General features: G+C 37.8%; 1 protein-coding gene and 1 long non-coding RNA gene across 11 annotated transcripts in view; both read left to right on the forward strand.

Annotated features, from left to right (window-relative positions):
• The window catches only part of STK33 (serine/threonine kinase 33), a 49615-nt gene extending 32807 nt beyond the window's left edge, over positions 1 to 16808 (forward strand). For 4 of the 7 annotated variants that reach the window (XM_069015926.1, XM_069015919.1, XM_069015927.1 and 1 more), the window contains 3 exons: positions 3970 to 4045; positions 8687 to 8772; positions 14523 to 14871. In XM_069015926.1, the coding sequence (XP_068872027.1) occupies positions 3970 to 4045; positions 8687 to 8715 (105 nt within the window). In that variant the 3' untranslated portion in view covers positions 8716 to 8772; positions 14523 to 14871. Of the gene's footprint in view, positions 1 to 3969; positions 4046 to 8686; positions 8773 to 9738; positions 9793 to 10506; positions 10596 to 14522; positions 14872 to 16114 lie in introns of those variants that run through there. The other 3 variants (XM_069015921.1, XM_069015922.1, XM_069015923.1) reach the window with 3 other exon arrangements.
• Positions 16809 to 25879: 9071 nt separating this feature from the next.
• LOC138111290 (uncharacterized) overlaps positions 25880 to 26215 on the forward strand; it is a 204176-nt gene continuing 203840 nt past the window's right edge. For all 4 annotated transcript variants that reach the window (XR_011151309.1, XR_011151307.1, XR_011151308.1 and 1 more), the window contains exon 1: positions 25880 to 26072. This is a non-coding gene — a long non-coding RNA (uncharacterized lncRNA). The remainder of the gene's footprint in view (positions 26073 to 26215) is intronic.

Consider the following 26215-nt stretch of genomic DNA (forward strand, 5'->3'; position numbering starts at 1 on the left):
TTTTCCTAGCTTCCATCCTGTGAATGAGGTCAGATCTTTCCTCACTTTGCTTGTTCCTCTCATTTTAGAGGAGAATAACTCCTAAATGACTTTAATGGAAGGAGTGGAAAACACAGAACCAAATCCCAAAGCTGGCATGGCCAGCAGCAATTAAAGTGGCTACAGGAAATGAGAGGTCCATCACACAGTGTGAGATAAAAAAACCAGCTAAAAGCAACATTTAACTGCTTCAGAGCTTTCAGGGCTCTGAGGTAGCTGATGTTACATGTCAGGCTGAGGTTCACACCCTCCTATTTTTGGCTGTGAGAAAGTCTTCCTGGATCTTTATGATTTTCTGGTTTTGGGCAGGACATGCAGACAGAATTATGGGACAGATCCAGACGTGGGTTGCTCCTGGTGAAAGAACAGAGGTTCTTCCATATGGCACAGGTGCACACTGGCATGGGGCTTGGATGAGATTTTGGTAGTATGTATAGAAAGACCTTCTTTTTCAAGCCACCTCAGTATCAGGACATTCCTTCCACTGATATAATACACACATACATCTGAAGATATCAGGGCACTGACACAAAGTCTCACAGACTTTGATATGACAAATATAAAATACCAAAGTATAGTGAAGAATTTTTCTCCAGGTAAGTATTACACTCAAATAAGGTTTTACATGCAGGATAAAACCCTATCTTGTTTAAAAAAAAAACCAAAAAACCAGCATTTTTTTCCACACTTTGAAATGTCCTCTTCATGGACTGTTGATGAGTAGTTCCTTTTTGGTAAGATTTCTTTTAACTCTGTATCACTCTACTGATGATCTCTGATTACATAGACTAATTTGTGACTTCGGATGTGCTGCAGAAAAATATAGGACTCTCCAGCTAAACAGTGGGAATAAATGATAACCAATTTTTTTTAGACATTTTCCATCCAAAAAATGTGCCTCTCCCAGTGTATGGGACTGATTAATATTTGATGCTGAAATGGAAGTTGGAAAAACCCCAACACCACAAAAGCAGGTAATCACGACGTAGCCCACCCAAAGGACATGCTCTTCAGGGCTTTTCCCTTGTCTATTTAGGCAATGAAAACTCTGCATTCTATAATATAAAGATTTATAACCCTTTCTGATTTATACTGCATGCTATAATATACTTCACTCCCTTATCCAACATAGCATTCATTTATTTAATTCTGTGGAGTCTTTTCCTCAATAGTTTATATCAGCAAATTTCACAGCTTGCTCATAACAAGTGGGAGCAAAAAAGAAATCCTTTTTGGGGGAAGATAATTAGTCCTTCCAACATTCTGATTTATTAAATACTAGTAGCATTAAATACCCTTTAAGTGAAGGGGTTGTATGGGATAAAATTACTTTCTAATTTACTAATCATGACAGAAACATAGACTATTATCACTGTGAGGGGGCCTTGAGTTGTTTGATTTATTTCTCTGTCCAAAGGAAGAAGCAGCTATACTGAGGTCATTTCTGATGAGTATTTGTGTAAAGTGTACTTGAAGATCTCCAGTAATGGAGACTCCATAATCTTCCCAGGCATTCCATTCTGATGCTTCATTATCCTCCTAGAAATTTTTCCTGCTGTCTGCCCCAAACCTTCAGTTTGACAATCAGTTCAAACTTACACCTCCAGGCCATGATCTAATAACTTTTTTCATTATAAAGTTTCAGTTAACTCACCTGCAGCCACATAATTGCTCCAGCTGACCTAAGGGAGGTGGTGGGAGCCTGTGTGTGGGGCTAAGGAAAAGGGTGGAACTGCAGTTCACATTTTCAGACTATTATTTCCTCTCCCTATCCATCACAGATATGAAGAACAGGTAAGCACCTTCCTATTGTCAGCAATCTGTTATTTCACTTCTCTTGGTCTCTTGTTCTTTATGCTGAAGAGGACAGACAGCTGCAGAACATGCCTTGATGCAACTTTCCACTTTGGCAACAAACAAGTTACAACTGAGAGGCATTTTTTATGTACCTGTGCATTGCTCCTGCGATATTTTAATGTGTTAAATTAGTAAATTAAACACAATAATTTGGATTACAAAATAATTTAAGGGAGACACTGTCAAAATCCTTACTAAAATAGAGATGTGTGACATTTTATGTTCCTCCTCTAACCCCAAAGCCTGTCAGCCTGTGCTGCATGGAGATTTGCTCCTGACACGTGCATAATGTCTGTTACCCACCTCTTTGTTTTCTTCTAGGTGCCTATTAATTCCAGTGTTTTCCTGGGAATTAAAATTAATGGGCTACTTTATAATTCTTTGATCCCAGCTTTTCTACTGTCTTACAAATAGATACCATGATTACCTTTTTCAGTTTTCAAGTATTTTATCTGCCTTCCCCTCATGGTTCTTGAAGAGCTAATAGCTCTGAAAAGTCTTGTAATTTTTAAAATACTCCAGAATGAATTTCATCGGTTACGGCTGATTTTAAAATTTCCAACTCAAGTACTTGCTAACCTTTCTCTTCTCTGTAAAAGACTGAGGTCTTGCCCCGTTGTCACTGATATTGATTGGACTATCCACTGCTTGCACTTGACATTTTGGTTAAGATTGATGCAAGAAGACATTAAATACATTTGCCTTCTAAGCATCATCTATCAATTGCATTCTTAGTTGAATACAACACTGATGTCTTTATTCACTGTCTTCCTACCACTCGTATCCTTATAGATGATTTCATTTCGAGTTACATCCCTTGCTAGTTGCTCCTCATTTTTTCTTTTTTGATTTTGCCCCTCTATGCTTATGTTTTCCTTTTGGTCTTATTTCCATTTTTTATATCCTCCCTTGTTCTGTGTGAGACTAATGGAAAATCAAAATTTAATCGGACTGGTTTAGTACTAAAGAAAAGGTATAAAAGTAATATCAACTTTCTGACTTGGTAATTTTATTTTGTGTAGGACATGTATATAAGGATATAAATGTATGTAATTTTGTAAGCTTTCCAAGTATGTTAATAGCATGAATTAATGATAGTTCAAAATGTTATCAAAATGATAACATTTGATACAGCAGATTTGGCCAGTTTGACAATATTCATGATAAGAATCTCCCTTAAAGTCTTGTTTTACCAGTTGTGGTATTATCAAACTATAAGTTAACTATTTCAAGATCCTTGTCATAATAATGAGATATTTGAAGCTTGTTGTCTACCTAAGGCATAAAAAAATCTGAGATCACAGTTCAACAGGCTTTTTTGATTTGGTGGGGCAACATCAATTAAAATATTCACTGTCAATCTCCCATTGTGTGAAGGTTTTTATATTTTGTTCCTTACTGGTGCTAAGTATGTCACCTCCATTGGTTCTGGAAATAAAAACCATAGATCTTGCTGTGAATTCAACCACATCTCCCATGATGCAGTAGATAAAATCTCACTGAGATGGCCCCTAACCAGCATCTTTCTGATGTGTGACTGAAATAATATAAAGTGAGTAGTGAATAGATTATAATTTATGAGTTTTTAATCTAGGACTGAAATAAGTGGGTTTGAAAATTTTTATCTGAGAGTATTTTGGCACAGATTTTGTTCATCATCTGATGTGTTCAAGCAAACAGAGGCTTTGTGTTTTGCAAAAACCCTGTGTTCTTATGTGCTACCCTTATGTCTGGGAGAAAACCAAGTTTGTGTAATGTCTTGCAGTACTTCAAGTCAGTATGTCATGAATGCTGCTTTAATAACTTACTGTGGAGACGAAGAGTACTAAGTTTAATCACACAGCTAATGTCACAATGTCACCACCCCCTTAACAGCTAAATGATAAAAGTGAGGACACATCAGCATGAATTGTTAAGGCCTGTACATTATTCATTTAAACATCTGCTGTTGGTTCCTCTTTACATATGGGAATAAATTATACCACATCAGCACATTCTTCATGCTTTGTGTTTAAGCATTTAAAAGTTTTTTTTTTTCTATTATTAATACTATTTTTTCTGCTTGGTTGGCAGCCCATGAAGTTATCAGTGCCTGTGACTACAGCCAACAGCGTGACATTTGGAGCACAGGTGTCATTATGTACATGCTGTAAGTAGCTTGTAAAAGTAATATAAAATGTACAGACCCATTTATAATACAAGTACTTATGATTTTGCACTGAAATAAAAAATAAGCCTGTGTGCTAAATCTTCACAATAGAGTGAGCTTTTATAACTGCTTGTATGTAAACAATAAAAATTTCTATGCAAAATGAGGTAAAAGATGTCAGTGTTAAAATTTGAGTGTTTGATTTATGGACCACTAAATAGTCTGGAAATAACAGAATATTGCAGTGAAACACCATAAAATCAAACTGAGAGTTTAGGCCTCTCTTTTTCATTGTTGTCTGGATCTATACATGAGGACTGAGTCGTTGATTTACAGATTATTGGTCAAATCCTGACATGGACTGCACAAACTCTGCAATCAGGGTAAAGGCTTTTCTTCTCCACCTCCAACTGGTAACTATAATTGAGATGTTCCATGGCTGCCAGGTCTCCCTGTATGGGTTAACTGTGTCTTTTGAAAGTTTATTAGTTTGCTGGTATAGGAGGAAGAAATCGAACTTTATGTTTGTAAGAGTACATGAATACTTATATTGAAGTCTTTTATAACATTTCTCTTAGCTACAAAATAATTATTCCTCTCTGAAAAATCTTCACCTGCCTATGATAGCTAAAAAGTATAAAAAGGTACCCCAGTAATTGAAAATTAATTGTTTCAAAGTATGTAAATTACTGTGCATATGATGCAACTAAAATGTCACATTTTTTTCAGGGATGTTTTTCTTTCGTAAAGCATTTTCATGTCTTTTTTCTCCCTACCTTGTGTTTTTCTTCTCTCAGTTGCTACCAGATAATGCTTTAATGCCAGTGTTTTAGAATACCACCACCATCATTTCATTTGTTATTATTTCTGTTCTGTGATTGTTTTGCTTTTGTTACATCCAGCTGAGTTCTATTATAACTTAAGTCTTTGTACGTGGACGTGTGGACACAGACACACACAGTTTCATAACCTCCTCTTCTGTGGGTTTTCTTGGTTTGATTTTTCTTTTCACTTTATTTTGTTTCCTCTGTTTCTTTTCTGTACAATTAGCTCACTTTTCTTCTCATGTCAGCATGATGAAGTGCTCATAGCTTTATTGCCTTTATTTTTATTCATCTTTTTATTTCTAAAATCCATGTGTACAATTTATGCTGATACAGATTGAGTTTTATTGTTTTACTTCATGATATTAATGTTTGCATCATAGTAGTAGGATCTGTACAACTTAGTAGAATATATTATAAAATGTTTGGTAGAACTGGGGTGGTTTGGCTGGCTAATAAGAATCCAGAGCTGTGCCTGCAATCAGCACAATTCACAGCTCAGAACCTGTAAAATTCAGAGCAGTGAACTGTGTTGATTGCAGTTGGAGCTTAGAACTTCTGACCTTCTTCCTTAATTAGCAATATAAATATTTCTTAAAATTAGCATTTTGTAATCACAACACTGTCAGAACAAAGTAGCATTAATTCACCGCTTGTTGTGTTGACTACCCAAGAATGAAAACACTGTGTATGAATTAATAGAATGCAATTCACGCTCCTTTTTATTGCTTAATTTGGAAACAGTAATACAAAAGCCGTAAGATCATCTTCTGATTTTAATTCTGCTTTTGCAAATTGCTTTTCTTCCCACCCTGAATAATAGCTTGTGCTCCTGGTGCTCCTCTAATGGAGGATACTGGATACTGCATAAGGACACTGTTAGAGCCATTATTGCTGCCATCGCCACTTTGACCCTTCCTGGCTCCAGCTAAAGCTTCCCTGCTAAATTCCTGGCTGTCCTGGCTCCTGTGGCTGTGCAGATGGCATGTCCCATCTTGGCACCAGGGCTGTTATTGCCACTACAGGCTCTGTCTGTACCTAGGTGGGGGACACAAGCCCTGAGGTGACTCAAGAACTCTGTTAATGCACAGAGTTTCCTCTGCACAGTGGGGCAAGGCTGGCCTGGTGGATTTTTACATGCACTTTAAGGTGTACTCTACACTTCCCATTTCATTTCTATCTTAACACATACTAATAGAAGCATCCACAACAGTAACCAGCAAAAAGAAAATCCATTAAAATACAAAAGTGTGTCAGCACATTGAAGGATTAGAGCAGCAAGGGTCCCGCTGCCTGTCGTGCTCAGAGAGTGCGGCCCATGTGCTGCTGTCAAATAGGAAAGGGTCAGGGGCTTCTTTTTCCTGGGCAATCTGCACTATTGGATTTCTGGCTCATTCTTCCAGGTGTGCTCAGAGGCTCTGGCCCCTGCAGTAGTTCTCAAAAACCTTTGTGCAGCTGAAGAAGGCTGGGATACCTAATAAATTACTGCCTGCATTACAGCAGTAAGAAACCTATTAAGAAAGTGTGGTAATTCTTGCTCCTTTCTAAAGGCACAGAAAATTTCTTCACAGATTTTCCAGGTGCCATGTGATATGTTTCACCTACTTGATTTCTTCAGCTGAAGTTATCTGTTGTCTGTCACTGCCTTAGTCTGGAGAGATTTTAGTCCTATCTGTGCATAGCAGAATAATGGGCATTGTCACCAGCCAATACTTAGGGTATCATGTCCTGAAATGAATGCATTCTGCCCCTTTTCTGTTCCTTAAATTGAGTTCCATGTGGATTTAAGTCCTGAGGGAGATTGGGAAGGAGAACTGGAGGATAAAAGAAAATAGCAACTTTTGTCAATGGCATTTTGAGATTAAAGGTTTTGAGGAAAAACCAAAATATTAATTTTATGTTTTACCTTAAAAATTAAAACCATGTGAATGAAACAACACAGTATTTTGCTTTGATATAAAGTGACAGGCATCCTTCACCAGGATGTGACAACTACATTTTTCAGTACCTATTTCTGTGTTTTGGGAATGGAACTAAAAAAATTATTTGTTGCAAATAATTTATTTGATGAAGTTAGTGTCTTTTTTGCTTGTTTTAAATGGTCACAAAAAGGTGTATTAGTTTCTCAAAACTATTTGCTACGTAATCTTTGCAAGTCAGTTGTGCATGAGTAGTATGATGTAAAATCTATTGGGAATTTAATCTTTGTTAGTTTTGATTGAAAACATAGACCACATGATATGGTTTTCCATTTTATGTGATTAGTAAAACAGATCAATATTTACTTTCAAAGTACATTCTCTAATAATAATTTAGAATTGATGTTTCTGGTTAATACTTCTGCTGGTACATAGTCACAGAAACCACATACCAAATGTCTGTCATTGAAACCTCTTTTTTTATAGGAATACATTTGTTTTTATTTTAATATATATATTTCCTTTTTTATTTGTTTCCACGTCATTAAGAATACAATCAGTGTAAAGGAAGCTGGAGATACAGAAAAATTAAATTGAACAGACAGATAGCACATTTATTCAAATATTTTACTCAAAATAACAGAAAATAGGTACAGGACAAGAATGCAGCTGAGGTATATTTTTGTGAACATATGTAATCTTAATATGGATACTTTTGGGTAGGTCTTCACATTTTTCTGACATTTCTCTTTTATTATCCTAATTTTCTAATGATAAATAACTTTGGATGAGGCCAAACAAGGCAACATTCACACTACACAGGTAAAGGAGATACATCTACATACCAGAACAAAGAGTGAAGAATTAAAAATGATGCTTTGTTTCTCCCAGGATTTTCTGCTTTATTCTTTTACTCTGAAAAATATGTCTATTGGAGCAATAAAAGGACTTTATAGACTTCCATAATTTTCTATGAATCACAGTTGCTTTAATTAACTCTTACTCTGTGAAGAATAGCACCTTAGACTGAGACTTGAACACATTTCATAGATTTTGAGAATTTAGAACTGAGTTCTAACATCAGTACATTTGTCTTTAGGGATACAAGCACCTACTATGTATGACTAATATGACATATAAAAAAGTCTACAGAATAAAAATATCTAGTAGTTCTTATAATGCATCCATTACTTTTGTTTGAAGCAAACCCTGTTTTTTAGAAAGAGAGCCAATTGGGGTTACAATGCCTAAATTGAGAGTGGTCTGTTTTGTCTTGTGGCTGTTGTTTCAGTTCTTGTGGCTGTTACTAACCCACCAGTCTAAAAACCCTGGCCCCTGAATTACTGACCACTACAGTGTAGTGCTTATTAGTACAGAATTGTTGAACTGTTTGATGGAAGATACTCCTTGGGCATGGAATCAAAAGAAATAATAAGTACACAGTGTTTGCAGTAAACATTACTTCTGAGAAAGGAACACTGCACATGGTGGCAGCAAGTTGGCTCCCAGTTAGCCAAGGGATTTGGGTGGGTGAATTAGGCACTAGCAAAATACTCTGTGTGTTCAGTTCAATATTTCCTAGCTGATACTTCAGTTGTTTCTTGGTGAACCTTTGGCTGCTACTTAAAAAATTAATATAGTAGCAATTACGTTTCACTTATGTGGATACCTAGTGACAAAGATTAAATCACCTCTTAACCTCACAACCTTTTTCCTTTAAATCTCTCTGAGAGACATATTTTTAGAACTTGAGTCACTTTTGTAGAGTTCTCTGAAGTTCTCCCAGTCCTGCCAACTTTTTGATTTCAGAGTGATCCTATAATACACAGTTTTTGCCTCACCAGTGAAAAATAGTAGGTATTCACTCACTGACCCTAATTTTCTTGTACCTTTTATAGCAAGTTTGGAAGAAAAGCTTTTGAACTAATAAGAAGGGAAGACCTCTGCTTTAAAACTTTGGTCTGGGAAACAGTTACGAAGCTTGGTAAGTACACAGTGCTCTCACAGAATAAATGCTGACTGCATTTCAATGAATTCCACAAATAGTAGTTGTGATATTTTTCTTAGCTTTTAAGTAGTACATGTTTTCTGAAAAGCAAAATTGGTGTTAAAAATAAATTAATATAAATGATACTGTGAACTAATTTCATAGCATTGTAAGAAGAAAGGTCTCTGCTGAATTAAAGCACTCTCTTGAAAATGTGTCTTGTTGTTAGTAGAAGTGAGAGTTTTAAAGTTGTGGTTTTCATTCCTAGAAGAAAAAGTTTTGAAACTACTTGTGAAAGCTGATGCTGTTCAGCAACTCACAGGTAATGAATTACTGGATAATTAGTGGATAACAGCAAGTTTTGAAGAGATGCAATGTCTTTCCCTTGTGTTGTACCTCCTTTATGGTACGTGAAGTTGCTTTATTGCCTCAGTGGAACCCAGTAGGGTGGAAAATTAAAAAAAATGCAGTCTAAGCAGCGTAACACTTGTTAGGGGTCTGATCCAAAGCTCCCAAATCCATTAGCATGTTTGCTTGTATCCCATGGGCTTCTGATCAGTCTGTTAACTAAGAGAAGCTTTGCACTGTATTCCTTGCCCAAACGAACTTTACCTGATTTCCCATAGGTTTTTGGCATAATATGGAAGTATGGATTTGGATCAGGTTTGATTTATTCAAAGATTTTTTTTTCCTTTTTTAATTAAAAAAAAAAAGAAAAAGAAAATAGTAGAACTTTGAGCTACAGAACCATTCTGAAGGCAAGTGGAAAGTAGTGCTGGAAGGCAATCTGTGGGGTCCCAGCTTGCTGGCTGGGCTGCAGATCTTGTCACTGTGAGAATACTGAACTTTCATCTGTCTCATGGAACACTTGTGCTATTTTGTAGTTGAAATTAAAGCAGAGGGAATGGACATAACTGTTACTTAAAGATAACTGATGATAGCAAACCCTAATTTTTTCCCTAGCTGGCTTCTGCATCATTTAGGAAGAGAAATGCCTGTGAATCATTGCAACATATTCTGGTATGTGGGAGGATAAATAGTTCTCTCTATTCAGATGGAGCACTGGTTTTGCCTCACACCTTCATCTACAAAAGAGCCATTCTGGACAAGCTTGCAGCTTTCCTCCTTCCTGCTAATTGAGTAGAGCTGAACAGGAAGCTTTTTTTCCCCAAGGTTTCATTGCATTCTTGTGTGTGTGAGAATAGCCACAGCCAAATGTGTAGCTCTGAAATGGCCTGGAAAATGAGGCAATTTTCATCCAGTTCTGCCCTGCCATACTATGAGCACCGTGCTCTCTTTCCTTCATGAAAATGAAGATGTGGAAAGCTGCCACTCCTGTGATTTCATGACTTCTCACCATGTATATTCATGGAGCTTGAGACTAATTTCCATGTGAACATCATTTCATGTAACAAGACCTTCCTATCATTCATAGGAAACCATTGCTTCTCTCCATTCTACACAACATTTCAGGCACAGTAGATGTTAATTTGCAGTACTTTTCTTCTTTTATGAGGTAGGCAGCAGTCTGGATTTCTTAACTACAAAATACCTACAAATGCAGCCCTGTATTAGTTGGCTTCAATTTGCAGTTCACAGTAAATGTGCAACAACTTTAAGCATTAGTTTCAATGCAGAACTGTGTTTTAAATTTTTTTCATCAGGTTTGAATGGTTTCTAAATGTTGAGAGGTGATAATCTTAGGCTGATGACAGAATTCCCTCATTCCAGGGAATGCACTCCAAGGCCTACAGACATCCTTGGGTCAGAAACCATCAGAAATAAGCTCTGGAAATACACTGAAGCCATTTGCACCTCCAGCTGATCTGCTTCTAACAGTTTTAACTGCTTCCTTAAGGGAAAATTTTCTGGATGAGACAATGCTCCAAACAGTGATTATGCCTTTATGCTTCAGCCTTTCCTTTAGGTGATCAGCCACTGTTGTCTATCACTCAACCCTTTGTGCCTCACACTGGGCACCAAAAAGGGCTGTCATGGTTTAACCCCAGCTAAGCACCACACCCCCAATTCACTCCTATAAAAATTTACTCCTCAGCTTCAGTAGGCAGACAGTGAAGGAGAGTCTTCTCCTGTTCCATACCTTCTGCATTCCATCTGCATGTTCCATCCAAAGCCCCCAGCTGCTTTATTTGCATTCTCCTATGCTTATGGTCTTCACATGTATCACATATTGCAGTGTTGAATATTTTTCCATTTCTAATGGAAACTCCAGGTTTTTAGAAGAGCATAAAAATCAGAAATGGGGACTTAAAGTGAAAAGTGTCACTATGCCAAATTCTTAAAGAAATGCTCCGGATGTTGTCCTAATAATGGCCTGGTTTTCAGCTCTATGGAGCACCTGTGGCTCCCTCCTTACTTCAGCAGGAGTTGCAGATAGTAAGTACCACTGAAAACCAGGACACTAGTTTCTACTTCATGCTTGTGCCTTCACAGCATCTGTGATTTTACAATAGCCAGATGGGGAACATGAAAGTGCATTATCATGTAGAGAATTCTGTGTGTAAAAACATTAACCCCTTGGAGCCATGTGACACCTAAGCTTCTGCATAGGAGAAAAATGCATTTGGCACCACAGTCTCCCACCAGGAAATCCCTGCCATTTGTACCAAAAATTTATGAAGTCACAAGTCATTCTCTATGATTAAAACTGGCATTTCAAACATAGGTGCAGCAATTTTATATTCCAGAACAATACTTTAACAAAAAAAAAATTAATTTAAAAGTTACCATGTTCTTACAGCTAAACAAATGACCTCAAGCTGAATTCAAGTTAGTGGATACCTCTGGAGGTTTATGTGTTGTCAGTTTGAGACCATATAGAGTTTTGGCCGGGGGCTATGCAAAGGGTTGATGATTAATTATTTACCAGAAATACTAATTAATGCAGTCCTCTTACTAGTTTTGATTATACTGATCTCTGTACCAGTTAAAATTTTTCCAGATACATTTAACTTTTTACATCTGCTGAAAAGTAAGAGCCAAATACATGACAGGATAGCAGAATATTTTTAAGTTTCTAAGAAACACAAAGATTGTATTACCACTATGTATTTTTTCTGCATTATCTGCACAGAACATTACTTATAAAATGAGTATAATATTAGTGAAATATAGGGTAAATCTAATTTTGCAATAAATACTTTTATGGATACATATACTTTGGTTTGATTCTATAATTTCCAATTACTTTAAGCTACATTTCAGAATTGTGGTCTTTTCAATTTTTTTCCTACCTATATGTTGTATGGATTGTGATATATTTTAACTATAAGAATATTCTGCATCATATTCTTCACTTCTCACTGTGGGGATTTGATATTTTCTTAGATCTGGTTTAAAAGTTGGTGTTTCCTTTCAGGTACTGGGGCAGTTTATTTATAATTTTTCTTCTATATTGCTTTTTGCTTCTATCAGAAGAACTTTTGAGCACATTGACTGTGAGCTCTTATTTAGAATTCTGTATTATTGCTGTGATTTTGGTGAAATTTAGAGGTATGTAAGTATGCTTAACTGAAAAGGAAAAGCAAGACCCTAAAATATAAAATTTATGTGTACAGCCTGTGAGATTTCTTGTTTCTTTTCAGATTGACTTTCACAAGGAAGCCAAATGCCTGAAGCCCAAATCCTCTTGTGTCTGAATTACAACTCCAGTTCAGCAAAAAGCTTGTGTATCTGTTGTGCAAATTATTTAGGCACATTTCCGAAAGTATGTGAGGACTTGAAAAATTTTATTCAATGAAGCATTGAGATCCCTAAGGATGCCTAATGATTCTGAGAAGAAATCTGCTTAGAGCTCTTACTTCCCTAGCTTAAATTTTCTCAGAATTTTCTCAGCTATCTGGATATGGATCTTTTTGTGCACCAGCACCTCCATCCCCTGGCAGTGCTGGGCAGTTTGGACAAGAGGCTTTTTTTTTTTTTTTTTTTTTTTTTTAAGTTCCATAGTTATATTTGGTTTGTTTTTAAACTTCTCTGTGCATATCAAGACTTTTCTCTGGCTCTGTCACCTTTCCCCATAGTACCAAAAGCATTTTTACTATTTTCAGGCATCTTATTCTTCCATTTACTGTGTATCTTAACTAATTTGAAGGTTCTTCTGTTTACCTCTACAACATTTTTATTCTTTCAATGGGATGATTGTTGTATTCTGAATGTCCAATGATAATGAATCAAGCATTTAACAGTTCTGTTTCCTGCTCTTGGTGTTAGCTAAATTTTTTTTCCTCCTGAATTGATAACTGAATTATTGTCCCCTAAAATGTCTATTTAAAATATTCCAGACCAATGCATTGAACAGTTCTTGCAAATGATCACTTCAACCAGTCCTTCTCCTTGGTATTTAATTGGTGTATATGTCAGTGAGATTAACAAAATATGGGTGCTCATCAGGCTTCAAACTTTGCATGTTACATGTGTTTATGGAGAAAATACTTTATTGTTTTCTCCAAGATGAGCTAGTTATCTCTGTATGTTTGCCTTGAATCCTGCTAAAGTTTGCTTACTAAAAATTGGGTAGAAAAAACCCCATTGAAATAGAAAAAAAAGAAAGAGAAACAACATAATCTGTCCCTTAGTGACCCCCAGGCCTGTTACCCACAGTTGGCACCAGGTGCTGATGAATTAAACCCAACAGGTGTTCGAATGAACCAACACAGATAATTAACTTAAATGGTCCCATTTTCTTAAAAACTGTCACAAAATAAACCCCCTCTTCTCTTTTATGGGGTATGCAATTATCTGGCACTTCGTAAGGCCTAGGCCTTTTAAAAAGGCCTAATCGCAGCCTCTGATTTTGTGGGTGCAATTCGCTGCACATTTAACTACATAATAGTTCATGCAAAGGAGGTAGTTAAAATTTGTGCCATCAGTTATGCCCACAGTTGTCATAATTGCAGATGTAAATCAGCTTGTTCAGCAAATGAGGTTGTTTTGCACAATCCAAACCCACCTTTCTAATGGCTGTGAGTGTTTATGCTTCAGTCATTTGCTACATAAGTGACTTTGCTCTCTGTTTCAAAGGAAGGAAATGCTTTCTAAATACCAGTCCTCATGTAACAGAAAACAAATAGTTTGAAATGAGAATTGTCAGTTTAATGAGATGGAGGAAAGAGCTTTAGAAACCATCTCATCTGTGACCTCTTTCCTCTGCTGGATCCACTGTGTGACCTCAAAAAAATAATTATATTTCCTGAGTTGCAGTTTGCCAGTCTGTACAGTCTAGATAAACTGCCTAGTAACTATATGTTGTTAATTAATATTAGAAAAATATATCCCAGCTGTTAGTGAAGTGCTCTAAGATTGTCAGAAGATTGATAGTATTAATGTCCAATATTATCTCTTGAAAATAAGTAACAAGACAACACTAGTTTTCAGAGTTGTGTATAAACTTTGCATATAGCATGTGCTTGCCTTTCTCTCCAAACTTTCTGATATGTAACTGCCAGCTTTACTGAATAGCCAAGGTAGCAAACCCAAAACGATTTCAGCTCATTCATTGTGAGGTGAGAGGACAGATGCCTGATCAGTTTAAAAAGAATTGTTCCTTTGCTATCCATAGATTGTTGCACTACTCATTATGGATTGGGCTCAATAAAATGGGAGTGTTGTCTAGGCACATTGATTTGCTCAGTAACCTAAAGAAACATGGATAGATACAGAAACAGGGAGAAACAGTGGAAAGTCTTGGTAATCCTCTAACTCTTTGGGTTTTCTTTTTATTTTTACAGAAAGAGCTAAAATTCCTTTCCCAAAATCATTGAAAACTACTCTTTCTCAGGAGGAGGAAGTAGAGATGGTGATGGCTTTTAAGTAGGAAGTCATATCAAAATAGAAAAAAACCCTAGAAGGTAAGAAATTCCTTACAGAGTGATGTCATCTATGTCAGTGCACTCTCTGACAGTGATGACAGGAAATGCTATTTAGGGAGAATATTCAAGCCTGGCTATTTCTTCCATGCAGCACCAAGCCTGGATATTTCCTCTCATTTAGTACTCCAGTATTCAGAATTATCCTTAAGGTTGTGAGAAGATACATTCCAACATAATCCTGTTAGCATTCATTATGGCCCTGTTGTCAATGAATATCTCTGATTCCTTGTTGAATATGCCGATGCCATCTGCCTCTGCAGCTGCCCATGGCTGTAAGATCCAGAAATGCACTATTTAATGAGTAAATAAATATTTTCTGTTTTAAAATGATCTCCTAGCCTATTCATCAGCTGGCCCTTATTTCTAGGAGTACAGGATGTGGCAAAAAGCTCACATTCACTACTCAGTAAAATCTCAGTTATATCCCTCCTCAGTCACCTTCTCACCAAACCGGTGACTCCAAGATTGCTTTGGTGAGTGGTGACTGTAACTGCCAGTTTGAGTTGAGCATTAGTAAGACCTGCTTTGGATTACTTTTCCCTAAGTGTACAATTTTATTTGTTTTACCTCTCTTGTTTGAACTAGTATTTTCATTGGAGGTGGCCAGGGTGTTCAGAAACTTGAGTTTGTAACTGTATATTTAGGAGTGGGATTTTCAGCTTTAAAACTATCAGACTATTTTCTCTGTTAGTACTGAATATTATTTGAGTTAGGAGTAGTGTTCAGAGAATGACATTTTTGAAAGTCAAGAAATTGTCATTGTACTGAAGAAAAAGGCTTACCTTCCTAGCAGGTATAAATCATTATTATGACTATTACTTAAATCACTGATTCTTAGCAATTAAAGATCTCTTCCAAGGAATATTCAGCTGTTTTGCTTGCTTTGTCTTGCTCTCTGAAGAAATAAATCTAATGGCAAAAGTTGAACTTCACCCCATGAAGACCACTGATCCTGTCTTGGTTGATTTTAGACAACAAAACAGGGCAGAGATAGCAAAGAATATATTTTTTTGTGAGAGGTGAAGGTATAAGTCTTAATTTCTCATTTTTATAAAATGAAGATACCATTTTCTATTGTGTTTGAATATTGTGATGAGGTAATATCTGTCATTTTGATTAAGAAGCCTAGTTAATGAAGATTAAAATGAAGAAAATGGTCATATACATTTCTTAAAGCAAAAAAGTTCTGTCTCAAGGATTGGATTTAAAATTTAAAGACAAGAACCTTGTCTCTGTGTACTGTAGGAGAGATTTAAAATTATCTGTTATAACTCTTTTATTTCTGCATGATCTTATTTTTGCATATTTTATGATATATATGTTACAGTAGAGTTACATTAGAATAGTATTTTGTAATTGTTCTCTGTTATGATATTTTGTTCATATCTGTATTCTTCCCCTCTATTTAGTGCATTTATAAGGTTGAAGTCTTTAATTTTTATAAATTGCAGTCCCCTGAAGGTAGATAAGAATCTTTTGGATCAAATTCAAAGCGGAACTTGTATTTCCAAGAAAAGAATGGAGAATTTAACATGTTCTCAGTGTCTTCCACACAGAAACTGGGACAGAAAAGCCTCCTGAGCTCTGCTCACTCACAGTCAGACAGAAATCATAGGACATCCATCGACTTTGAACAACTCAAAAGTAAACAACTATTACTTGTGCCAAAATGAGCAAACTATATAAAGATGGACAAATATATCCTGAAGTGTTTTGTCTCTTTGCTTGCCTGAACCCTTTAATCAGAAAGCTTTAGCTTTCCTCTAGCCCTGAAGAAAATCTTACAGCAGTGTGAACTCCTAACCTGTAAGAGGACATCTGCTGATAGTATTTTTGTCAGAGTACAAATTATAGAATTGTCTAAAATGTATGTAATTTATTTGTTCTGTGCTAATAGACACCATGCCAGGTAGGCAGTTTTCTTTCACAAATCCATTTTTTTGTGTTTTCCTTGCTTTTACTTTCTTTACTTTTGTTACAAACATTGGGGGTGGGGGGGATGTGTGTGTGATGAGGCCAGAATCTGCAATAGGGGCTCCTGGTAACTGCATGCTTCACACTCAGAATATTCTAGGAAATTGCTTATAAATTTGCTTGAGGCACTACAACACAAGTGCTTCAGTCTATGGAATTTGTTACTGCTATTTTAGGTTGCTTTCAATTGCTTTTTTTTTGAGCAGAACTTATTTTAAACTGCACAAATAAAGAGATGTTCTTTAAAGTACAATGAAATTTCTGTGATTCTTGCTGCTGAAATTCTGTTGTGTTGATTAAACTCTGTATAAAGCAGGTGTTAGAGTAATGGCCTTTACAAGTTAATTAATCTTCATTTTCAAAGGATGAGCTACCATTTGGCTTAGGTTTATTATATGTAAGTGCAAATTACAATGTGATTTACGGTCCTAAAGAAAAAGCCACTCTCTAAGGACAGGTCTTGCCAGTAAACTGGCGTTGTGGCACATGGTGTAAGCAAATTATGCACACTTTTCATTAAAAAAATTTCTTTAAATATATGTACCATCTGATTTATGGCTTATTCAAGAAATTTTGCTGAGAATATCAGTTTTAGGAAATACCTTATAATCTCCAAAATAGTATTGAAATTCCTCTTACAGTCATTACAGCATTGATTTTATTTAGGTGCGAAGTATTTCTGTTAGAGGGGCAAAGTCTTTTTCTGTACATATGTGAACACTTGGAGAGATTTTATTTACAGTAAACTAAGAGCTTTTTGACATCATATAACATTGAAAGGGTAATATATCCCTTTCATTCTCACTGAAGAACACAGCTATATGTATAATCAGGCACCTTTTGGAAAAATTGATCTAGTTTCTGTTTTTCAGATCAGATCAAAGTCAAGTCTGTTGAGGAGTAAAAATGTATGTTTTACAAAATGCAGTGAGTATAAGCCACAGATTTCTATATTTTTCTGACAGAAATCAGTAAGATTTTTACTTTAAGCAGAAAGTTGTCCTTTTTTTCTCTTTGTTGTGCACCCACTCAGTAGCAAAGTGAACTTCACTTATGAGCTCTAATAGTCACACTGTTTTTATTTGATGTGCTTCAAACCTTTTATAAAGTCCCAAGTGCTTTCTGGTTCTCGTGACACCAAGATGGTAGGTCAGAGTGTGGCCTGGATAACTATCTCCTCAGCTGGCAGATGACACTGCTCATTCCTTTCATTTAGTGAGAGTCACTTGGAGGGCACATCTGGACTCACCATTACCACAGTGGCTGCATCACCAGCCCACCTCGTGGCAGTCCTACCCAATCACTGCACTTGCAGAGCAGTAAACTTGGGGCACAGTGTTGTCCAGTGCTGGTATTTGGTTTCAAGTGCTTTTTTTGGAAGAGAGATGAAATTTTCAGAGGCCCAGCAGACACGCTGACATTTTGTACCACCCCTGCTCTTTGAAACCAAGAAGGCTTGAAAATGCACTACTTCATATCAAAGGGTTATGTAATTTTTACAGCACTAACACAACACAACAAGTGTAATTTGCCTTTAGAGGGCGAGGTATTTACTTGTCATGGGTACATCCTCCTATCCTGAGGTGTTAAATCATTTCCCGTCTCTGTTGATTTTAAGATATTTTGGTTAGAGCACAGCTTTTGTGATTGGCTCCCCAACGGAATTAACTTTGATCTCACCTGTCGTGGCTTCTCCTTTCCTCTGTACTCCTGATTTATTTTGTATGCTGTTCTGTTTTGGCTCAGTACAATTCTGTTCCTACAAATCCTCATGCTTTTTCCCACAGACCAGATGCACACCCTGCATTACGCTGTGTAAATCTCACATATGCCCAGTGTTGCCGTGACATATCAGTGTGCTTTGGTGAGGTGCAGTGGAGCTCCCTGGGGCTCACAGGAAAGAAGGCAGCAGCCTGTCAGATCCATGGCTGTGACCTGTCTCCTGCCCAGAGGTGAGTTGTGTCAGGCAAAGAAGGGAATGAGGAATTAGAATACAGGCTGGTTGTATCTCAAAGGTGATGTTGCCAGGATGGGAACAGCTGGGAGGTGCTAAACAGTTGAGCTTGTGTAGGAACTGCAGAAGAGTAGAACATCATCCTCCCAGATGCTGGAGAAGAAACTTCCATCATGTCAGTGACCCCTAGCATTAAACCTCCTGTTAAACAAAATAGAGCTCTTACAGTAAGCTCCATGCATTTTTCCTTTTCCTTCCTTAGCCTCTTTTTTCCCTTTATGCCTTTTTTCACTCCTTTTCAATACCTTCATTTCCTCAGTTGATTTTTTTTTTCATTTGTCAAAAGATTTCTTTTTTTCTTCCACAAATCCCTTTCTTGTTTCTCCTTTTGATGTGGCTTTTCTCTGTGTTTCCCTTTCAACCCTCAGAGCTTATTTTAGTCTCTTCTCTGTATTTGTTACATGGAGGAGTGCTATTGAAAAATTAAAAGTAGATTGCATGGGATTTTCTTATTTCTCTTTTTCCTCTAGAGGCCTGTTTCTCTTCCCTGCTATTTCTATGAAGCTTACCATTTCCAAATGCTTCCTTCCTTTTCTTCCAAATGATTTTACTCATCTTTTGCTCTCTTGCTCTGTCCTTCTACTTCAACTTCCCCTTCACTTATTATTGCTTGATATTTAATTTCTCTGGCAGAGTGAGGCTTTGTGAAAGCATTCTGGATAAATACTCCAATCTGTACCTCAGCTCTGTTGACAAACACTAACTTCACAACTGTATCTATAGTGGCTTTTTTTCCCATTTTTTTCCTATTCCACCCCTAGTAGCAGCAGCGAGGTTGGCAGTGTTAAGTGCTACAGCCACACTATAACCACAGCCTTGTATAACCCATTAAAGATCAGGTCTGTATGACATTGTAATTTTAATAGCAGTCGCTGGCAGCCTATCTCTGCTTGTTCTCCTATTATTACAACCACCAGTAGAGCTGTTCTTCTGGGAAATTTCAAGTATAGACAAAGCTTTAATCAACAGTAATCTGATCCTTTAAAAATGCAACACCAATTCATTTATTTCTCATCTCACATATGAAATTTTAATAGGTACAATCACCCTTAAGGATGTTTCAAATATTAACATTATGCACAATTACAAAACAGAATCTTTTTTCTGTATGAAACTATCAGCATCTTTGAACCAGCTAAGTAGTTTTCTGTGCAGACATCAAGTTTACTATCAATCAGAAGCTTATTAACAGCTGTGTTAGTCCTAATTAAGTGCAAAGCAATGGCAGACTTTTTAATTAAGTCTTATTTTCCTAAGAGGAGTCTGATGGGGTTTTTTTTCCCTTTCTCTTCCCCACCTCCATCCTTATTTACAGTGTAAAGTCGGCTTTAAAAATAACTGGGACACAAGATGGGGCCAAGGTGCCAGGAAATATTTCCTTTACATAATGGCTGTGTTGTGATTATACCAACCTTATTTTATTCCTCTGGTGTTGTAAAATAATTCTGAATTTTTTAGCTTTTCTGCAATGTTTTTCATTTTGTTTTTTTTCGTTCTCCTCTGGTCAGTAGTGTATTTCCTGTATTCTCAGTTTCAACAGAAGTACAAATTAACTTTAGTGTGTAAATCCTCATGAGAGAAGGTGGAAATGTGTGACATCATATACACCAAAAATGTCCTTGTTGCCTGACTAGACCTCTGTGCATGTAGTACAATGCAGTAAATACTCAGTTCTTATGAGAAAGAATTGGCCTCACAGGTAAGTTGAAATTTGAAAGTCTCTACAAGTGTTTGGTTTTCTTAGTCCTGAGCAGTGCCCAGTGGTGTATGTGTACAAGTGAAGGAGGGAGAGAAGTGCCCTGAAAACTCTCTTAATCTGCACTTTCTACCCAGTACTCTTTAGGCTGGAGAGCTTCTGTAACCACAAATAATGGCTGGATTGTTACTTTGCTAAGAGGATAAGCAGCGGGTACCTGTAAGAGGGCAGAGTAACTTCTTACTGCTCTTGACAAAGTATTGCCAAGCATGAATATTTCTCTTTACCATTACAGGTATGGAATGCCTTTGCCTGAGCTCTGTTCAGTCTATATTTTAACCTGGGATAAAATGTCTTGAGACAATTCCTGGCCTGGATGAGCTCACAGTTACACCAAGGATGCCTGTGAAGTGCTGACAGTTTACAAAGGGTGAGGATCTGTCCCCTACAGTTTAAAGAGAGGGTGGATCACCACATGAGATGAATTTCAGGGTTTACTTCTCTAACCAGCCCCTGAGCTCCTGGGTTTGCTCTTGCACATTTTAGGCTACAGACTGTTTGCTTTGGATAATGTGTTCAGCAGAAAAAACTTAACATGTTCCTGTAAAAAACTGCTCCAAAGTTACAAGGAGGGAGGGATCAAGGCATTGCCCAGCAAGTTTAAAAGGAACTAGAGCCTAAAAGCCATTAAACCTTATGGTGTTGCCTAGCTAGGCTTAACACTGTGGGCTCCAAGGAGCAGGAACTGTCATTTTCTAAGGGTTTGCAGAGCACTTGTTGCAACCTGAGCTGGCTTGAGCCTAAGGCACTGATGTAATGTAAGCACTGAGGTCAGTAAAATCATAGTAACCGTTGTGGTGGCTTTAAAATGCTCTGGCTCAATTATGGCAGTAAATCCAAGTCTAGATATAGCAGCTCTTCATTTATGGGCACACAGGTATGTCATAATTATCTGTAATAAAGTGTGATGGAAATTAAAATGGAAACTCTTTACCTCGTGCTTTGTGGAGCAAACCAGTGAATCTTTTTTCCCTCTGCACCTATTGTGTGGTTTCTGTGCTGTTTCCAGCACAGGTTCTGGGTTTGTATATTTAGAAGTTTCTGTTCAGTAATCAATACCTGGTACGCTCTGGTTCATTACAGCCACAGGGGTTAATGAATGACTATTGTTTATACGTTGTCTGATGTTAAAGCTTAATCCATATTTGAGTCTAATGCCAGCTTTATTTCCAGGAAGAAAGAACTGAGATAATGGCTAGGCATATTTTAAAAGAGAATAGGGTTTTTATAATGGTTATGGATCATTTTTATACTTCGGTTATCTTGAGTACACTGGACCTGGATGCTTCAGGATTGCCCAAGTCTGATTATTTTTCTCCTCTTACTTTAATAAAAAGCAGAATAAGCTCATGAATTTCTTCCACTTCTTTTCTCTCTGTCTCTCATCCACTTATACAAGGTTTATATTCATATAAGAAACAGTTATGTCCTCTGAATAATGAATTTTAAAAGCACATTTTACTTGTTTTGATTGCAATAGCTGTGATAGGTTTAGGTAGGAGCCTTGACATCTAAACAGGATGCTCTAAGGTCCTCTGGACAAGGCAGCTGCTTGTAACCAAATCTGTGTTGGCAGCTGTTGTTAGGAGTGCTTGGAAAGGGTTGTCCGACATTGGAACGGGCTGCCCAGGGAGGTGGTGGAGTCTCACAGTCCCTGGAGGTGTTCAAGGAACAACTGGATGTGCCACTCGGTGCCATGGTCTGGTTGACACAGTGGTGTTTGGTCATAGGTTGGGCTGGATGATCTCAGGGGTCTTTCCCAACATAAAAGATTCCATGATTCTGTAATGGAGACCTTGGAAATGACTTCTTAAAAACAGATAGTATTCTAAGATTCCTGAACTTCTGCCTGTTTTACATGTAAAATATCTGCTTTCCAAAGGTGGAAGTTTGTTTTGGTAACTCCTAGATTGCCAAGAGCTCTTCAACACTTACTTTGTACCACTCTCCTGTGTCTAGTGAGGATTTTTTAACTGTTGGCATTTCTTTGCTGTTCTGTCCAAATTAAACATATTAAGGAACACTATGAATGACACCGTGTTTACTGGGTTAACTACTGTTTTCTGGCAAAAATTGAATTAAGCTTTACCAAAAATATGTGATAAAGGTGAATTTATCTTTTGCATTGATACTGTGAAGCAGTGCAGCATAGGTTTTCAAGTCTATGCTTACAATTTCCAAGAACAATAGAAAAGTATTGTGCAAACATTACTATATTCCAAATCAGAGCCTGCAAATAAAAAAGGTGGTGCTTAACAAAAATATTACTCTCTTTCCATAAGTAGGTGGTTTGCTAGTTATCTATAAAGATATAAAGGATAGGGTGGCCATAGATGTTGAAGACTGTATTAGGGAGTTGTTGGAGGCTTCTTAGGACTAACTAGGAAATGTTTTGCAATGGATGGCACATTAATACCTACTGTCAAAGAAAAGGAGACTGTGGGCTGAAAGAGAAGGAAGTGGAACCAGCAGCACAAGGGTGACTGCCATTACAGGTCTCTGATAAAGAAAGGAGATTGCACCTGTCTGGAATGAGGAAAGTCAGCAAGAACATCTTTGAAAGAGATAAAAGGACTTTCATCCTCCTTTTCTCCCTTTATTTATTCAGTGAACTTCAGCCCTTGCAGAAAGCACCTGGCTGACAGCTCTGTACCTTGTAGTCCTTGGTGTATTCCCAGCAGGGTGTATGGTACAGACATCTACAGCACCAGTTTCCCGTTTGCTCTCCTGATGGGAAATGTGGGCTATGCTTTTATTTCCAAGGTGTGTCCCGTCATGGGCCTGTCTGCCCACCTCTGCAGCAGCGTGGGCACAGGCTGGGGTGTCTGCAAGGCTTGGAGGCTGGACTAAAATGAGGCAGCTAATGCTGTTAGTGCTCCAGCCATCATCCCCACCCTTTGGTGGATGTTGCCACCCCTGAGGCACTGATGTCTAATCCACTCATGAATCAATTATTGAACTGTCGCATTTTTCAGCCTGGCCTATTAAATTAAACTGACATCAGTCTCATCTCACAAAGACATTAGATAGTGATGAATTTCAGGTACTGTTAACCTGGTTTTGAATTGGCCAGCTAGAGACAGACAGATTCATTTTACATTCCAGCTGCCAGAACCACTGTCATGTCCTATCTTGCTGTTGTGGCTTTTTGATCAATGGCCTTCCTTGCTAACTCCTGAGAAGGAGCAATATCATAAGAAGAAAGAGAACATAAGAAAGCCAAAAAGGTCAAAGCCTGGATTTTTTTTTTTTTTTCTGTCTTTGGTAGCACTGTGAGGAAGAAGGTGCATGTGTAAACAGTGAGATTAGCTGGCTGGTTAAAAAAGCTTCACTGAAAGAATCATAGAAGGGTTTATTTTGGAAGGGACCTTAAAGATTTTCTGGTTCCTCCTGCCATGGGCAGGGACACCCTTCACTAAACCATGTTGCTCAAAGCCCCCATCCATTCTGGCCTTGAGCTCCTCCAGGGATGGGGCATACACAACTTCTCTGGGCAACCTGTTCCAGTGCCTCACCACCCTCATAGTGAGGAAAAAGCACGATACTGCCTATAGGGGTTTAAAGAGGCACTGTGTGCAATTAATGCAGTCTGGGTTAAGGGAGTTTATGTCCACGGAAAACTGCAAAAGAAATATTCCATGCTGCCAACAGCATTGCTTTATACCTGCAGTACACCCACTGTGGGTAGGCCCTGCTTGCTCTGTGCTCTGCTTCATCCACTGGGTGCACCTGGTCAGAAAAAATGTGGAAAACTTCAAACTGTGGCTTGTTAAGAGGTGGAAGGTCCTCAGTCTGCTCTGAGCTGAACCTGCTTGTGTTTGGCTTTGTAAGTACTTATTCTCTTCTTGGATTCTGGTTTTATTGGTAACTGAAATAAAACAAAAAATGTGTTGCTTCACTGCTCTGACAGTTTATCCTCTTTTCTCCACCCAGGACTTAGGGGGAATTGAGGAGTGTCTGTGTGCTTCCTTTTGATTCCTCAAGGCAAGATGGAGCCATGGGAGACCTGTTACAATGGATGGCCAGAAGGGCAGCCTGTGGCTTTGCAGGATGCTGACCTGTGCTGGTGCCCTGTAAAGCCTGTGTGAGTGCACAGCTCTTCAAAAGCACTTGTCTTTTTCACTGTGGGAAAAAAAAATCAACAAGGAAATGCTGGCAGATAATTCCTGCCTGCTGGAGCTGCAGATTCATTACTATTAATAGAACTCTTAATTGTCTATTTGAGAGCAGCTATAAAAAATTGATTAGATGCATATGAGGAAATAAACATGGGTCAGTCTGTAGTGGCACAATGATATGAATTTGATGACCTATTAGGACACTTTTGTGTCTAACAAAGGTTTTTTTTTAATAAACATTAAACACTTCACCCAAATTCTTCCCTCTAGCACTTCTCCCAGTCTAATGAATGCATAATGAAAGCAAATATTTGGTATAGCAAAAGAATCCCATTTTTTTAAATCTCATTCCTGTACATTTTTAAGAGGTTAGGTTACTTGACATGTAAAGCATCTATGAATTTTAAGTGAGGCCAGATTAGTAAGGCTCTGTAGTTGGTCTTTCATCTTAATGTGACCAAGAATGTCCTCTAGCTCACTCTATTTACTAAGAAATTAAAAAATAGCAAATTGCACATCGTTGCAGGCCATATGTCCGTTCCTCTCCTGGGCTCTGCTCTACAGCAGTGTTAATTGACTTGCCCAAACCCTCTTCTCCCGAGTTGTGACCACTGCTAATGAAACAGTCCTGAGCAGAATTCTCCTGAGCAGAATAGGGAATGAAAAAACAATGTAAAACACTGAACCACATTAAGAATAAATTCATTTCTGCAAAAGGATGATAAAAATTTAATACTGACATATAACCTAGGCTTGCAAAGGTAAAAAATCTTGTTTTAAGTTCACTTAAAAAACATGGGTTTCAGCATGGCCTGAAAGTCAGAGATTTTTAAAAGCACTTTACACGGAGAAAATAAAACCTGTAATATACAAATCACTGACTGTTACACATTTATTTCTGGTTTAGTAGACTTTGAATAAGGCACACAAAATGGAAAAAAAGTGCAAGGGCTGTTAAATAAAGGCTATATATTCGTCTGTTGGGCAAATAATTTGATAAATTTGTATGTAAAAGGTAAATTGTATTAGATTACATTGAACAAAAATAAAAAGGACTATAAGCTTGTAGTGTATTAATGAGCTTACTTTTTACCTTTTCACTTGGGTCTTCAGAAAACCTCCATTAAATCACAAGCTTTGTCTTTTGAGCTAATACATAATATTTAGATGAGGATGCATTACTCCATCTCCACAGGCAACCCTCTGGAGTGTTAAGGGACACACCTGAGTGCAGGACCCAGCTGAAGCCAGTTTTCCCCACAGCCTGTGGCAGGTGCTGGCAGTTGCCCTGGTCTCCTTGCCCAGCCCATAAAGAGGTGTTTGTGGGCTCGCCTCCTCTTTGGGCAGCTGAAGCTTCATCTTGAGACCTGCTTGGCTCTGGGAAAGAGAGAAGAAGAACCCAGCCAGAAGAAGAGCAGCCAGAGCCTGGCAGGAGCCCAGGCTGCAGCCCTGGAGCTGCCTGCACTTTCCTGTGTGGCTTTAACTCTACCCCTGCCCACCCCAGCAGAGTGCTCAGTCCCCTACCAGCCAGGGGAGATCAACCACAGGTAATTTTTGTGACTGGTCCTTCTAATGCTCACCTTGAGGGTGCCTGTGGGGCAGTTTTTCAGTGCACTTCATCCAAACCTGATGCAGAATGTGGGATTTTCCAGTTTCTCTGCAGGTTTATGCAACCAATTCTTCACTCATT

The sequence above is a fragment of the Aphelocoma coerulescens genome, chromosome 5 (assembly GCF_041296385.1).
Source record: "Aphelocoma coerulescens isolate FSJ_1873_10779 chromosome 5, UR_Acoe_1.0, whole genome shotgun sequence".
Classification (NCBI taxonomy): domain Eukaryota; kingdom Metazoa; phylum Chordata; class Aves; order Passeriformes; family Corvidae; genus Aphelocoma; species Aphelocoma coerulescens.